At 29.3% G+C, this 14,948-nt stretch overlaps 1 protein-coding gene across 1 annotated transcript; it reads right to left on the reverse strand.

Annotated features, from left to right (window-relative positions):
• Window positions 1-10,396: 10,396 nt before the first annotated feature.
• On the reverse strand, window positions 10,397-12,032 carry LOC114177291 (transcription factor MYB53-like). The gene is made up of 3 exons (XM_028062570.2): window positions 11,705-12,032; window positions 10,859-11,593; window positions 10,397-10,768 (listed from the first exon to the last, which is right to left on the reverse strand). The coding sequence occupies exons 1-3, from the start codon at window positions 11,965-11,967 to the stop codon at window positions 10,735-10,737; spliced, it is 1,032 nt and encodes a 343-aa protein (XP_027918371.2). The 5' UTR covers window positions 11,968-12,032; the 3' UTR covers window positions 10,397-10,734.
• Window positions 12,033-14,948: the final 2,916 nt, after the last annotated feature.

The following is a 14,948-nucleotide window of genomic DNA, read 5'->3' on the forward strand; positions in this document are numbered from 1 at the left end:
AATGCATAAAAAAGGTATCACACAAAACATCCTGTTTCGTTATATTGACTTTTTTTATTTTGGGATTTTAATTGCTAGTAGTGATTGCAAACATTTTTGGTTTCACGTCTCCTTAACTGTCATGCATAAAGTTGGAACTCCTCATTATTTGACAAGAAATTGAAGACAGTAATGTGCTTATCCTGTTTCGTTATATTGACTTTTTATTTTGGGATTTTAATTGCTAGTAGTGATTGCCAACATTTTTGGTTTCACGTCTCCTTAACTGTCATGCATAAAGTTGGAACTCCTCATTATTTGACACGAAATTGAAGACAGTAATGTGCTTATGCAAAGCATGTCCCCTGATATATCAGATTGGGTGTGTTGTAGTGGTAAGCTCCGAAAACACTAGCCGACAGTAGATACTTGGATAATTTTGTTTATGTGTATATATTATCAAAAATGATAAAACTTGCTCAAAATTGACAATCTTCATAATTAACAATAAGAACAATAAAAGTCATAGGTCTCTTAAACAACACAAGCAAATTCGAACCATAGTCATACACGTTTTCTATATAGTAATTATCAAAAATTATCTTCTAAATAGTCTTCTTTTTTCTTTTTCACTACTGTTACATCTTTAAATTTCAGTTTTGAAAATTGAAATCCAAAAAAATCCGTAATGTCGTTCAGGGGGATTTTTGGAATCTACTCATAGTGTTTCCTTAGACGCTATGCAGCCTGCAATTTAGTCTGCTATACTAAACAGCTATTCCGCAGCCGTCCCTGTAGTAGGCAGGTATGTCTCTGTTCAGAGACTTTTTGGAATCTACAGTGTTGCTATAGACGCTCTGCAGCCTGGAATTTGGTATGCTTCGGCTGCTAAACTTAACAGCTTCCGCAGCAGTTCCTGTAGTAGGCAGGGGGTTTTCCTAGTGGTAAACTGATGTAACAGCTGTATATATATATATATATAATATATATATATATATATATATATATATATATATATATATATATATATATATATTCGTTGTTGTGTTTCCAACTTATTATTCCAGGCTTCTGCAGAAATTTTATTTGCTGGTGTAACATCTCTGTCATCAGTATAATCAGGAAACAGTAATTTTTATTTATTTAATTTGTACTCAGATTGTGGCACAATTTGGTAGGTTTTATATGTTCACTAATTTTACTATATGCATGACTATCTCAAGAAAAACAAGCATGTGTTACACTAAAAAACAGTTTCGTTCTAAGATATGCCTAGTATGTAAAATGTTCAGCTTGTGTGCATTTTCATGCTAGTAGTTGATGTGCTTCTGGAAGGCTGGAAGTCTTATTTTTGGCCCTTATCTGCATGTTTACAGAATTGTCATTTAGAGGAAAATTAGCATCGGATGGGTTTGACTAACGTGCATAAAATATGGTTTTCAAACTTAACATGACTTCTATATTAAAATTGTCTGTTTTCAGTTCTTGATGAGATTCATAATCCAAACAATAAAGGGTAGATATTATATTGCTCTGTTTTGACCAGGTTGAATCCTGTCCAAGTTTTGATGCCAAACAAGGAGTTTGCTCGAATCATTAGTCTTGGTAAGACTGCCAGTTTTATTGTGATGCTATTTTCAAGTTGGTATTATTTAGGAGAACGTCTTAAAACCCATAATGTTGATATTATGCTTCGTAGTTATTTTTTCCTTAATTTTTAAGGTCTAATCATTAAACTTTCCTCATGTTACTGAAATTAGTCCGTAAAATTTGCTGAAATTTTGTTTACTTCAATGTTGTATACCCCATGACAATTAATCTATTATGATGACCTCGCCCTTGAAGTTATGACTTGGCCCTTGGAAGTTATGCATCTATACTTATATGACATGCAGTAATGGATGAAACAGTGGTCCTGGTTTCAATGGGGCCTTGGATTTGAAACCTACTTGACAAATTCCACATGTATTGTACTTGTGAGTGTTAAGCCCACAGATATGCAATAGAAAAAAGAAGTGGCTTTCACACGTAGAGATTCTGGCTCATGCTTGTAGATTATTTTTGTTCAGTTGGATATATTGAAGTGTTTTAATGTGCTAGTAAATGTATTTTTGTTTTGCCCCGAATGTTTGTGGTGTTATTGTATGATTGATAAGTGGAGTTGTAGAAGAATAGCATTTCAGTCATTGCATAGGTACCTTAAAATCTAGACTCACTACTGCATAACATGCGTGTACTGGTTTTTGTTGAAATTCTAAAATTTTATTTAGATACCTGGCGGCGGTGGCATTGTTAAAATCTAGACTCATTAACAGACATGAAATATGCTTGGAAGTTAACCTTGGTTCCTATATTATGATATCTTTTCCTTGTTGATAGCATATAAGATGCAAATATATAACACCAATTATACATCAGTTGATATAACCTTCGATCTAAAATCTTAAAAATAATAGATTTATAGATACATGTCTGCCATGTTTTCACCATTCTTCAATCATTGTTTTTGTTAAATATATTATCCATACCACATCTATAAAATTGCTCTCCATATTGTTTCCACATTTCCTCTCAATCCAGATCCTTTCCAATTTTATTATTAACGTGACGCAACACCTATGTTATGTTTTTGATTAGTGGATAATTTGTATATTACTTTTGTTAAACAACTATTATCTTTTCATAAAAATATTATTTTAAAAAACTTAATACTTTTGTTAAAGGATCGTTATCTTGTTCATAATATATTATTTAAGGAAGGTAAGTTAGTTCTACTTTTATTATTTTATTACACTATAAATTACATGTGCTTGGCATTTGTACATAAAGTAGATAAACTTGTATAATTTAAAATGTAGTATAAAATAAAAATGACTTAAATGAGTTTCAAATACGGTTCAATATTATTTTAGTGTCTTCAAATTTGCTAGTTTTAAATCTCTAACTACTTTTTTCATTATGTTATATTCTTAACTGTATTAAAAAGTTGAGAGTAAATTATTTTCTTTTCTTTAATGTTTGTGTATTTGAGTGATTAATCTTTTTATTCCACTTATGGGAAGACGATTGATTAAGTAGAATGCGAATGCTCTCACTGTGTCCATAAACAGAGTTACCCATCAAATTTAACATTGTATGATTTGGTCCTCTAAATTGGATGAGAAGTTAAACTTTAATTATTGTAAACTTTGATAGTTATTCATTTAAGAACTTATAATATTTTAAGTTTGTTGAACAAACACCAGGAGTTGATGATACAACTCAAAAAAAGATCAATTGACATTCTCAAATCCACCAAAAAGTAAACTAATAAACTTTTGGAGAAATAGAAAATAGGTATAATTACTGATTTGGTATCCCAACTTTTTTGTTAAGTTCAATTTAGTACCCATACTTTTGGTTGGTTCAATTTAGTACCTCAATTATCTAAAAAGATTCAATTTGGTCCTCTATGTTAAGTTGGAGTTAACACTGTGTCCGTACAGGACACGTGTCAAGCCGTAGAATTTTTAATTTTTTAATTTTTTTTTTCAAAAAATTTAAAAACTATCACGTGTCAGTTTATCATCGTGCCACATGACAACTTACAATCATGACACGTGACAGTGGTAATAGTTGTTTTCAATTTAGTACCCGAATTTAAATTTTTGGTTCAATTTAGTACCCAAATTTTTTAAAATGATTCAATTTCGTCCTTTCCAATTTGAGATCAAATTAATAACTAAGTTTAATTATAACTTATATATACATGTTAAAATAATTGTTTTGAATTTATATATCAAATCACTACACCTAAATATTCAAATTATTTTATTTTTTACAAGTGTAAAAAATTTCATGTGTAAAAAATTACAAAGGTTAAAATGTAAAAAATAAAATAATTTAAGTATTTAGGTGAAATGATTTGATGTATATATTAGAAAAAGTTATTGTAACATGTATATATAAATTGTAATTAAACTTATTTACTAATTTGGTCTCAAATTGGAGAAGACGAAATTGGATCATTTTAAAAAATTGGGTACTAAATTGAACCAAAAATTTAAATTGGGGTACTAAATTGAAAACAACTATTACCACTGCCATGTGTCATGATTGTAAGCTGCCACGTGGCACGATGATAAACTGACATGTGACAGTTTTTAAATTTTTTGAAAAAAAAAATTAAAAAAAAAATTTAAAATTCCATGGCATGACACCTGTCCTGTACGGACACCGTGTTAACTCCAACTTAACGGAGATGACCAAATTGAATCCCTTTAAATAATTGGGGTACTAAATTGAACAAACCAAAAGTTTGGGTACCAAATTGAACTTAACCAAAAAGTTGGGGTACCAAATCAGTAATTATACCTAGAAAATACTAAAACAACTTAAAAAACATGTGATACATTGAAGGTGTCTTGCAAAAGAGTAGAAAAAGCTTAGAAATCAAAATTTTAATAGCTACAAAGAGAATATGAAATGTTTAACTTTAAATCTAAAGAACAATATTTTTCATGTGTTGTTTGTCTCAAGGTGTACCAAAAAGACATTTTAGATAGTAAAGTAATACAAGATGTGTCAATTTGATCCATGACCTATGGGTGAGTCCTAACCTACTCCTTAATAAGTCTTCTTTTATAGGGTTACCAAATGAGTAGGCCAAAAATTAATCTCATTCCCAAAGTCCGCTTAGTGTCAGGGTCAAAGTGGGCTTGACCCAATTACAAGATTCCAATTAACTTCTAAATACAACACCTTTAGTTCAGTCTAGGTCAAAGGTCAAGCTAAGTTATCCTAGTTTGAAGGTCGACCCAAGTTTGCCTAAATTGAAGTTTTAACTAAGTCGGCCTGTACCAAAGGTCAAATCTAGTTGGCCTAGGTTGAAGTTTGATAAGTATCTCAAAAACATTCAATAGTACATCAAATTAGACATTCATCAAATGCTTTATTGTTGTTATTTAGGAAAAATAACCCTTTTTAGCTAAATCAGTGAACCTCCCCCAGAAATAAATAAAAAGTGTGAATGTTAATGAAAATGTGCTGTTTTGCAGAAAAAGAAGAAGAAGAAAGAATAGTAGGCAAAAGGCTCAATCACTACTAAGGGTGTTAAGCCAGGATAGTAGAAAAAATAGAACAAGCCAACTAGAATCCTCAAGCGGAGCCTGATAATTGGTGCTAAGCTACATACAAGGATATTTTTTCACTTAATGAAGTGAGAAGCATGGAACAAGAATGAACTGATAGAAGAAAGTCATGCATCCAGCACCAGAACAACAATGTTGAGCAAAAGCCACAGGATAACTCATAAAAAAATTGATGTGGTTGAGCACTGCCCAAATCAACCTGTAAAACAAAATTTTCCCTTTTATCTGAATCATCTTGGGAAGTGGAGAATAAGTATCTTTTCTTTGTTAAATTTTGAAAGAAATTATTTAGGGAAAGGTATAGAGGTTAGAGCAAGAACTCTTGTTTAGAAATGAGATTGATCATCGATATGTGTGGCTAATTCCATAGTTGCAAGGTTGGATGTAATTGAACTTACCTTTTATGTTTATTGTGCTTATTGATATCATTATTCATTGATATAAATAATTTGTGTTATTCAATTGGTTTGAATTAAGTTGGGAGACAAATTCAAATTGTGATCCAAACAAATTGCCATACATGTACTAGTGCTTTCGTGATACCTAAAGGGGATGTTGGGTGGGAAAAGTCTTGTACATTAAAGCTGGGATTTTATTCAACCAAGAGTGGAGGAATCACACCTTGGGTTTAAACTTCGTAGGTTCTAGATAACATGAATACATATAGATCAACTCTAAAATAACACTTCGAGAGAAATGACTCTTGATAGATCCTAAGTGTAAAGAGGAGGAATCAAAATAGATTCAAGGAAAGGGAGAAACATCCAACCTTACCACATACGTTTAACATTTTCTTCTCATCAGATTTTAATCTACATGATTGCAACTTGATAGTAGTTAAAGTCTTATTAAAAGTACTGTTCTATTGCACCGTAGGTAATGGAAAAATTTAGCAAATCTTTGTGGATACGACACTTGAATTATACTCAACACTCCATTGCGTTTGTTAGAATTAATTGTTTAGAATAAGTCATCAAAGTTTGAGACAAATTACTCAGGTTGAAGATCGAGACAGGTTGATCCAAGCCGAAGATTGAGACAGGTCGACCTAGGCTGAAGGTTGAGTCAGGTCAATCCAAACCAAAGCTTAGGTCGAGTCAGTCCGAGTCAAAGATTAAGACAGACCGAAGTTTAAGCCAAGTCAACATAGGTTGTAAGTTGAGCTAAGTCTTTTGAGATGAAGGTCAAATTGAGTTGGCTCGGGACAAGAGTTGATCTGTGCTAGGGCGACCCAAAGGGTCCAACAGAGTCGACTCGCACTGAGGATAGAGTCGAGTTAATCTAGGTCTTATCCAACTTTGTCTATCTTGATCTTTGATGAACTAACATACACTAACCCATGAGTTGACCCTAGTCCATGGAGTTTTTGCTGTTATTTTGGTCACATAAACTTTTTCTTATGAGGGTCTTTTAATTTTATGAAATGTTTTTCCCTATGGACCAACCATGCATGTTTGGTCAAATTGACAACTCTAATAATGTATAGCATTTTTTGGAGATTATGTGGTATTGTGTGGTAATTACAATATAATTGAATTTCATAACTCGATAATAATAATAATAATAATAATAATAATAATAATAATAATAATAATAATAATAATAATAATAATAATAATAATAGAGTTGTAATTAAAGGTCAAGTAAATGAATAAGTATTGAAAAATCAAATGAATCTCCATAATAATTAAAATGTATGAGATAAGGTTGCAATAATTAAAATGTATGAGATAAGGTTTTAATTGTTTCTATTGTGAAAAGTTCACACATATTACATGTTGAAACAACAAATAAATGTGTAGCTAAAAGTCAACATATATCAAAATATTTAGGATCAATTTAGTAACCCATTAGAACTAAGTTAGTATATAAGACAATATTGAAATTAAACGGGTCAATAAGACACCATTGAAACCAAATGGGTCTATAAGACCAAAGGTAATCTCCGTTAGAATTTGTAGCATTATTTTTTAACCTATTAAGCACATTTACAATAACTTTGATTTTGTTATGAGAGAGTCGATAGTCTCTCCAACCTTAGAGATTCTTTTAATTAGTTTAATCTCACATTTAAAATCTTTGAATTTCTATAAATAGTGAAGTTTAATCCACCTTCCTCACTCACAAGTCTCCAACTCGAAACCTGAGAAAAAAAATTAAAACTTTGAGAAGGTCCAAAATGTAAAATGAATTATCACATAACGATCCATTTTTATTGGAACAGAAGTTTACAGCCAAGTCAAATATTAAGTTTTAAAATCCTCCTTTTAATTTTCTACATAAAGAAATACAGTAAAAATACATGCAAATTGAAAATGCTAATTGCATTAAATTTTATCCAAAACTTGTATATGTACATATTATAATATTCTTAAAAGTTAAAAACAATTTTCTCGATGAAAACAAAACTCAGATAAATCAAAATGGGCAGTGATATTTTTAGTAATTTACTAAAAGAAAGGTGTAGATAATTGGAAAATACATTATTAAATATTTTTAATATTATATTTAATACTTCCTTGTAAAAATAAAGCTTTTGTATTATTTTTGAAATTTATTTTGGCTAAAAGTAATACTAGGAGTAGTATTATGATAACTTTTTTAGATTTTGTCCAGCAAATGTTAGAATCATCAATTTTTATATAATTGTTAGTGAAACTCTATGTTACATCGGTAGAAAATATCATATTCAAATCCTTTTCAATTTTATGGTATGGATTTTTTGTGGATGTGATTCTACATAATTAACCACAAATTAAATTGTTTTTCGTCCTATTTGTTAGAGGAATCTTAAATAAGTTTTTATTTTTATATGTATTAATTTAGTTTTTATTTTAGAAATTTTGATGTAATTCTATATTTATTTTTTATTAGTACTATATTAATAACATTAAAGATGTGTTACATGTTATTTATGTTTTTTTTTTATTTAATATTTTTAATTTTTCTAAAAAATAAAAATTTGTCATGCATCAAATTAACGTGGTGTTACATTGACAATGTGATTTGATAGTATCCCATGTCTCTGTCAAATTAAGTGTCATTATTTTATTCTCGATTTAGTTCCTGAATTTTATTATTTAAATTCAATTAAGTCCCATTTCTTTTTAAATTGAGTAATTTATTAAATTTAATTTTTATATAAATGTTATGTGATATTTTTATTAAAATTTATATTTTTATTAAATATTTTAAAGAAGATTAAGTTTATTTAAATTCATATTTGATAATGACTTTTATTCAAAATTGTTTTAAAATTTTAAATTTTTATAGAATTATTTTAAAATTTTATATTTCAATTATAAAATTGTTATTTTTAAATTAATTATAAAAATTATTAAATTTTACAAACTTTTAAAATATATAATTATTTAAAATAGAAATTTAAATAAAAAAATAATTAAAATATGATGTAATAAAATATCAATATTAAGTCATAATATATGTAAAATATAACACACTCCCTCTTCAATATTTCCTAAATAACTTATTTTTAAAAGTATTTGATAAAATATAAAGGAAGTCAAAATGTGTATATAAATAACGTAATTATTTTTTCAAACATAGAAAATGTATTAAAATAGGTCAATTTCAGTTTTTGTTAAAAAAATATCTTTTTTGTTTATCCAGGAAATTTATTTAAACTGGGAGCGGGGATGCGAAAATTCAAGAAGAATTATTTTTAGGAATTTTTACATTTCAATTCTTTTAAGATGTTTTATTTAAAATTATTAAAAAATTAGTTTTAGTTTATATTAAACATAAATTTTAAGAAATTTTAAATAAAATTCAATGTAAAATATAAATTTAAATAAATTTAATTTAGTTAAAAATATTTAATAAAAATATCAATTTTAATAAAAATATTAGTATAATATTTATATAAAAAATTAAATTTGGTCTTAATTTGGAAGGAATGGACGAAATTGCTAGTTAAACAAATAAAAAGGGACTGAATTTAATCAAAACAATAAATATAAATTAAGACAATGACACTTGGTGTAACAATAACACGTGATACTATCAGATTACACTCTTAGTTAGGTGACACTATAATTTGACATGTGACAAATTTTATTATTTTTTTAAAAAGTAAAAAACAATTAAAAAAATTATGAACTAACATATATAACATTTTTAACATTGTTAATATAATATTAAAGTGACATATGACATTGCTACTATTACAATCATGTGATACAACATAACTTATGTGACAAATTATTTTATTTCAAAAAGAAAATTAAATAAAAGGAACTACCATTTGTCACATCTTAACGTTCGTAATATAATACTAACCGAAAAAAATATAATTACATCAAAATTTATAAAACAAATACCGAATCGAGACAACAAAAAGTAAAGAAACTATTCAATATTTCTCTAAAACATGGAAAAAGACCAAACCGAACCGAGACACATAAAAAAAAAATAAAGAAACTATTCCAGATTTCTCTAAAAAATGTCATAGTGTAACAAAAACACAATATGTATTATGGACAAATCCATACATAATATGTACGTACTTACCGTACATTGTCACATTCGGAGAATACTTACAGAGATTAATATGAACCTAGTGTTAGACATAGATTATAGATAAAAATAAATAATTTAAGAAAATTACTAAATAAACTCTACTTTATATATTAGTTATTTGATAAAAAAATATTAATATTGTACCAGTTATAATCATTATCTTAGCTATTTTTATGATAATTATACTCAAAATTTATATACTAAGTTGCTTTTATTACACTAATTATTTGGTGAATGTAAAAATTTAAACTTCATATAGTACGTGAATTTATATGGATTATAAAACCCATATAATAAGCTAAAATAGTTAAAAGAAATATATTTTGTATGCATAGGCAATTCATATGTATGTAATAAAATTGTGCACTCCTTCATAAATAAAACACAGACGACTTTTGAAATCAGGTTTCAATTTCTACTATCATTCACCGTAGACTTCTCAAAGCTATCTAACTATAGCTCTCTTAAACCCAGGCCAACCAACCAACAACCTTCTCCACTATCTCTAAAATACTAAAATTTAAGCTTTTGAATAATGAAGTTGTGTCGCCATTATCTTAAGGAGCAGTTTTATTGGCGAACGTGAAGACAAGAGGGTAGTTCTGCTGACATCTCTTTTTGCATTATTCTTTATTTTCACACGCAAACATGCTGAACTAACGTACACTAATTCCAATCACAAATTTTATAATTCAATGCATTTTCTTTCCATGTTCAAGAGCCAGATCAAAATTTCTTTAGGGGGTGACAAGACAAGAGGAATGGTGCAAAGATTAATTATTGTCCTAATTGCTGATACAAATCTTATTTATAACTATGCTTTATCACTACAAAAGATTTTGCTTGATGCTTTATCTGACTCAAGATACAAATAGAAGTAATAAAAAAACATCGAACTGTATAATGTGCAATTTTTTTTCTGCTACGGAAAGAACTAATTATGATTACAGACTTCACAAATTTATGATGGACGATGACCAAACAAATGAAGGATCAAATTCAAAGAAAAAACAAATGAAAGAATGAAAAATATCTGGGTATATATATGGGATCCTTTAGTTGATTATCTTGAGAAAAATTTCTTCTGTCAGGAAACTGGAGATGCAGAAGTGGATGTCAAGCTGCAAAAGAAAAAAAAATGTAAGGTTATAAACGAAAACGACGAACTTAACCATTTGAGCAAAGGTAAACCAATTAAGAGTAGAACTTACTCTAGAATCTCTTTCCAGTAGGAACCACTAGCTTCATCATCTTCAATGAGAAACTTCTCCCAAGCCTCAAAATTTGTAGAGAAAGGTGACTCTGTGGATTTCTGTGCTGCATTATAGTTGCTCTCCATTTTGTCGAAGGTAGTTGTCCTAGGACATGAAGCAACAACTAACGGTGGAAGTAAATTTTCTGCTTGATTCTGTTGTGAAGTGTTAATGTTTTGGGTATCACTAGGAACTTCTTGATGATTAGTTTCATTTTCTTTTTCTATCCCTGATTTGAAGAAGTTCTGCTGAGAATAGTCACTGGGTGTTTGAGAGAATAGATCGGCTATGTTGTTACCAGTAGTAGGGTTTGGATATTCTGAACCTCTGAACATTGGATCTCTCGCTTGGAAGGTGTTTGTTCCATTGAGGAATGTATCAAGTGCAGGGTTGAGAATTTGATTAGACATGCTAATCAATGAAGTGTTGTTCATAAGTTGTAACATATTTTGTAGCACTTGTAGTTTGGCTAATTGAGTGACATCTGCTTGTAAACCAGTAGGGTTGGTCCAAGGATTCATTGACATGCCAAGCAACTGAGAAAGATTCATCAGATGATTCAAGTCAGTTCTTGGCCTGTGAGTATCAGGATCAATACCCATGTGGAGAAGCTTTTTTCTTATGGTGGTGTTCCAGTAATTCTTGATCTCGTTATCAGTTCTCCCTGGGAGACTTGTAGCAATCTTTGACCACCTAGAAATTCACAAAAATGAATTAGGGTTTCAATTTGATTTGCATAACAAAAAAGAAGTTAGCTAAAATATTTCATGCTTCACAATACAAAGGAACAAGGCATGTTCATACTTGTTTCCGAGAACTGAATGAAGGTTGATGATCAATTGCTCCTCCTCTTCAGTTAATTTTCCTCTCTTAATATCTGGTCTTAGATAATTTTCCCACCTCAACCTGCAACTTTTTCCGTTCCTATTTAGACCAGCATGCTTTGGAAGTGTTCTCCACGTTCCTCTTCCATGTTTGCTAATATAATCCATTAGCTTTTCATCTTCTTCCGGTGTCCATGGCCCTTTCTTAACGTTACTCTCGTTACTGCAAGGTGACCTACCCATTAGGCAGGGACACAACAAATGTTCTAAGACAAAAAAAAAAGTAGAAGCAAATAACAGGTACAAGTTCCTGGGATATAGTTTGACAAGGCATAGGTATTCACATGTATTGTTATATATATTATTGTTTGGTGCATGCAATTCACGAAATGATGTCATGCATTACCTTATTTGTGTAGTATAGTGATAGTATTATATCTTGGCATTAAAGTATCAGAATATTTTATCACGTGATCAGAGACTAAAAGCTTTAGACCAAGGGAATTTCCATATTTCAGTTTGCTTGTATCAGTGACTATAGCAATATGAAAAATAAGAAAACATTAACCCTTTCTGTTTCTAACCTCGATGTTTCGACATTCATTCCTATCATGCGTAATTCTCAAGTTGCTTATTATTACTTTTGTGATGAGTGTAATAATCTAGTTTGTCATGTTCTCATGATTTGAAATTCTCGCAATGTCAGCTATATTTATATAATTCTATGCAGCAGCCACAACTGCATCTCAGTGTCCTTATTATGAAATTATCACCTTTTTTCACCTAAAATTCATTCAAATTGATCTAGGAAATGAAACTTCAAATTGAAGTTGCTACCTATGTCAAAGTAGCCAAAGGTGAATTTGAAGAGGTCGAGTGTAAAAGAATTGAAATTCATTATTAACTACATTGGAAAAATGGAGCAGTCGCCAGTGATTTGTCCATGGCCTCCCGTGAAATAGATTGTGAGACCGCTGTACACCCATGTTAAACTTGGACTTCTTGGAAAAAACTACTTTTTATCCTTAATAAATAAAAATAAATAAATAAAGTAGTTAATGTGTAAAGTGATTTTGGATGACAACCAATAAATGGACACATAAGGGTTTTAAAACTCATTATAAAGAAGGAGCACAAAAGTAATGACCTTACAATCATGCATTCCCTCATTATTGTATTATTTACAATTTTAACATTGCTAATTAGTCCAATTAATTTATGTTTTCATTTTAAAATATATATTATATTTTGTCTCTTTTTTTCAATTTATCCTCACATTAATTACTCCATTTTGAGAGGAGATAATGATTAAAGTAGATGTAAAGAATGAGACTATTTAAACTTAAAAATACAAATATTTATCGCTATTTTTTAATACATGTTTAAAAACCTTAAAAATTTGGACGGAGCAAGTATTTTAAGAATAATTAGTAAAAATGTATTTATATAAAAGCAAAATTAGTCATCCATTTTTAAAGACTCAGTAATAAATGCTCTTTAATTTGCTAAAGAACTTTATATATTTATCATTAAAATTCGTCATCTACAATGTTGTATTGTAATTTTTTTGCTAAACACTGCAAGAAATTATGAATTTTATCACCCCAAAAAATCTATTGGTAAAACACCATATACTGCCGAATTTTAGAACTTTTATTATTGATTTTTGTAATGAATCTTTCGATAAATTAAAATTTTTATTGCTGATAAAAACAATTTCAGGTAAAATTCATTATAGTAAATGAAAACTTTTATTATAGATGTGAGAATCCCAAACTGTATCTCATTATCTTTCAGAAAGTCCATTCTTCCTCTAGTCCTATTTTCTCTTCAAAAATCTTCTTTTCCTACCATAAAATCTTGATTCAATTCTAATCCTTTTAAAGATTCATTATCGCTAGAAGAATCTACATGAAGAGTTCTATCAAAACCCCCATCCAATTTCTCTTAATGGTGAGTTCCAAATTTTGCTTATTCTTTACATGTAATAATTTGTTTTCTCTTACATGCAAGTTTCTTTTTTTTTTGCATGTTGTTTTCATTCGTCCTTAATGAATTTTTTTTTTTGTTGAGACTCTAATGTTGTGTCTTGATCGTCATTTGAGCTTTTTGTTGTGTAGATAGAGTGTTTTAATGTATGGAGGTGTTTAAGGAAAAAAGAACAATGTTATATCAAGATTATAAGATAAGGAAAGCTATTTTTCTTTGCAGACTTAATGCTTTACTGTTGAAGTATAAAATATGAGTTTGATTTTTGTGTGTGAATGTTGATAAAGCTTGAAATTTTTTTCAAGAGAAACAAAATTATAATGAATGATGTCTACATTGGTGATGATTTTCTTTTGTGTAGAGAAAGTTAAGATTGTTGTAAGAGGAAGAGAATTTGGTTTGTGATTTATAATTATTAAGTGTGGGTGAAACTGCTGGATGAGATAAATTAATTTGTAATTACTACTGTTCGTGTTATGAAATTTGTAGAACAGATGTTGGAAAAGTTGTTACAGTAGAAATGTTTGGAAATGAGTATGATTTTTGTGAATTGCATGATTCAATGGTTCCTGCAGGTCTGTTTGCTTGAATGACTTTGATGCAGTAAGGTGATTTTATTTATTACCTTTATCTTGTGTGAAGGAAGAGTTATATCTTTCTAAATATTTTTTCTTGTGTGCTTCCTCTCTGGTTATGAATTTATTACCATATGTTTGACAATGCATGTATATGTGTAAAGGTTTTAGTGTTGATTGTCAAATTAGTTATTTTCAAAGAGAAATGCTACTCTAGGATGAATCCAAGTGTATTGAAGGGGACTTGTGATGTGAGATATCTTGACTCTACTAGTATCTGATTCATATGGAGGATGATAGCTAGTTGGTGAGAGTCGAATGAGGATTCACCTGGCAAATGATATGATACAAAAAAGAGGATCATACTTAGGGAGCTAGTAAAGTTAATCTTGTCAGTACTGGATGACTTATATGATTGTTCCACTTGAGTTATTGTTGTTGAGAAGGAGGAGTAGAGGGACAATATGACAGATACAGAGTCTCATGAGTACATTCAATATACTAGTCTTCCGGAAGCAAAAGTCTAAATGTACTATGGTAGTTCTAAGATTCATCTTTGGTCTCTTATTTGATATTTTATATATTTCAAATATTTAATTATACAACCTTTGTAAAAAGATATAATATATTTAGATTGAGATTTATTTTTGTAAAAATTAG

The sequence above is a fragment of the Vigna unguiculata genome, chromosome 3, assembly GCF_037176805.1.
Source record: "Vigna unguiculata cultivar grain cowpea cultivar isolate G323 ecotype 2 chromosome 3, ASM3717680v1, whole genome shotgun sequence".
Classification (NCBI taxonomy): Eukaryota; Viridiplantae; Streptophyta; class Magnoliopsida; order Fabales; family Fabaceae; genus Vigna; species Vigna unguiculata.

Coding starts and splice junctions, on each gene's coding strand:
- LOC114177291 (XM_028062570.2), bottom strand. CDS start 11,967: ATGGGTAGGTCACCTTGCAGTAACGAGAGTAACGTTAAGAAAGGGCCA. Junction 11,594..11,704: donor CATTCAGTTCTCGGAAACAA/GTATGAACATGC, acceptor GTGAATTTCTAG/GTGGTCAAAGATTGCTACAA. Junction 10,769..10,858: donor TACTGGAAAGAGATTCTAGA/GTAAGTTCTACT, acceptor TTTCTTTTGCAG/CTTGACATCCACTTCTGCAT.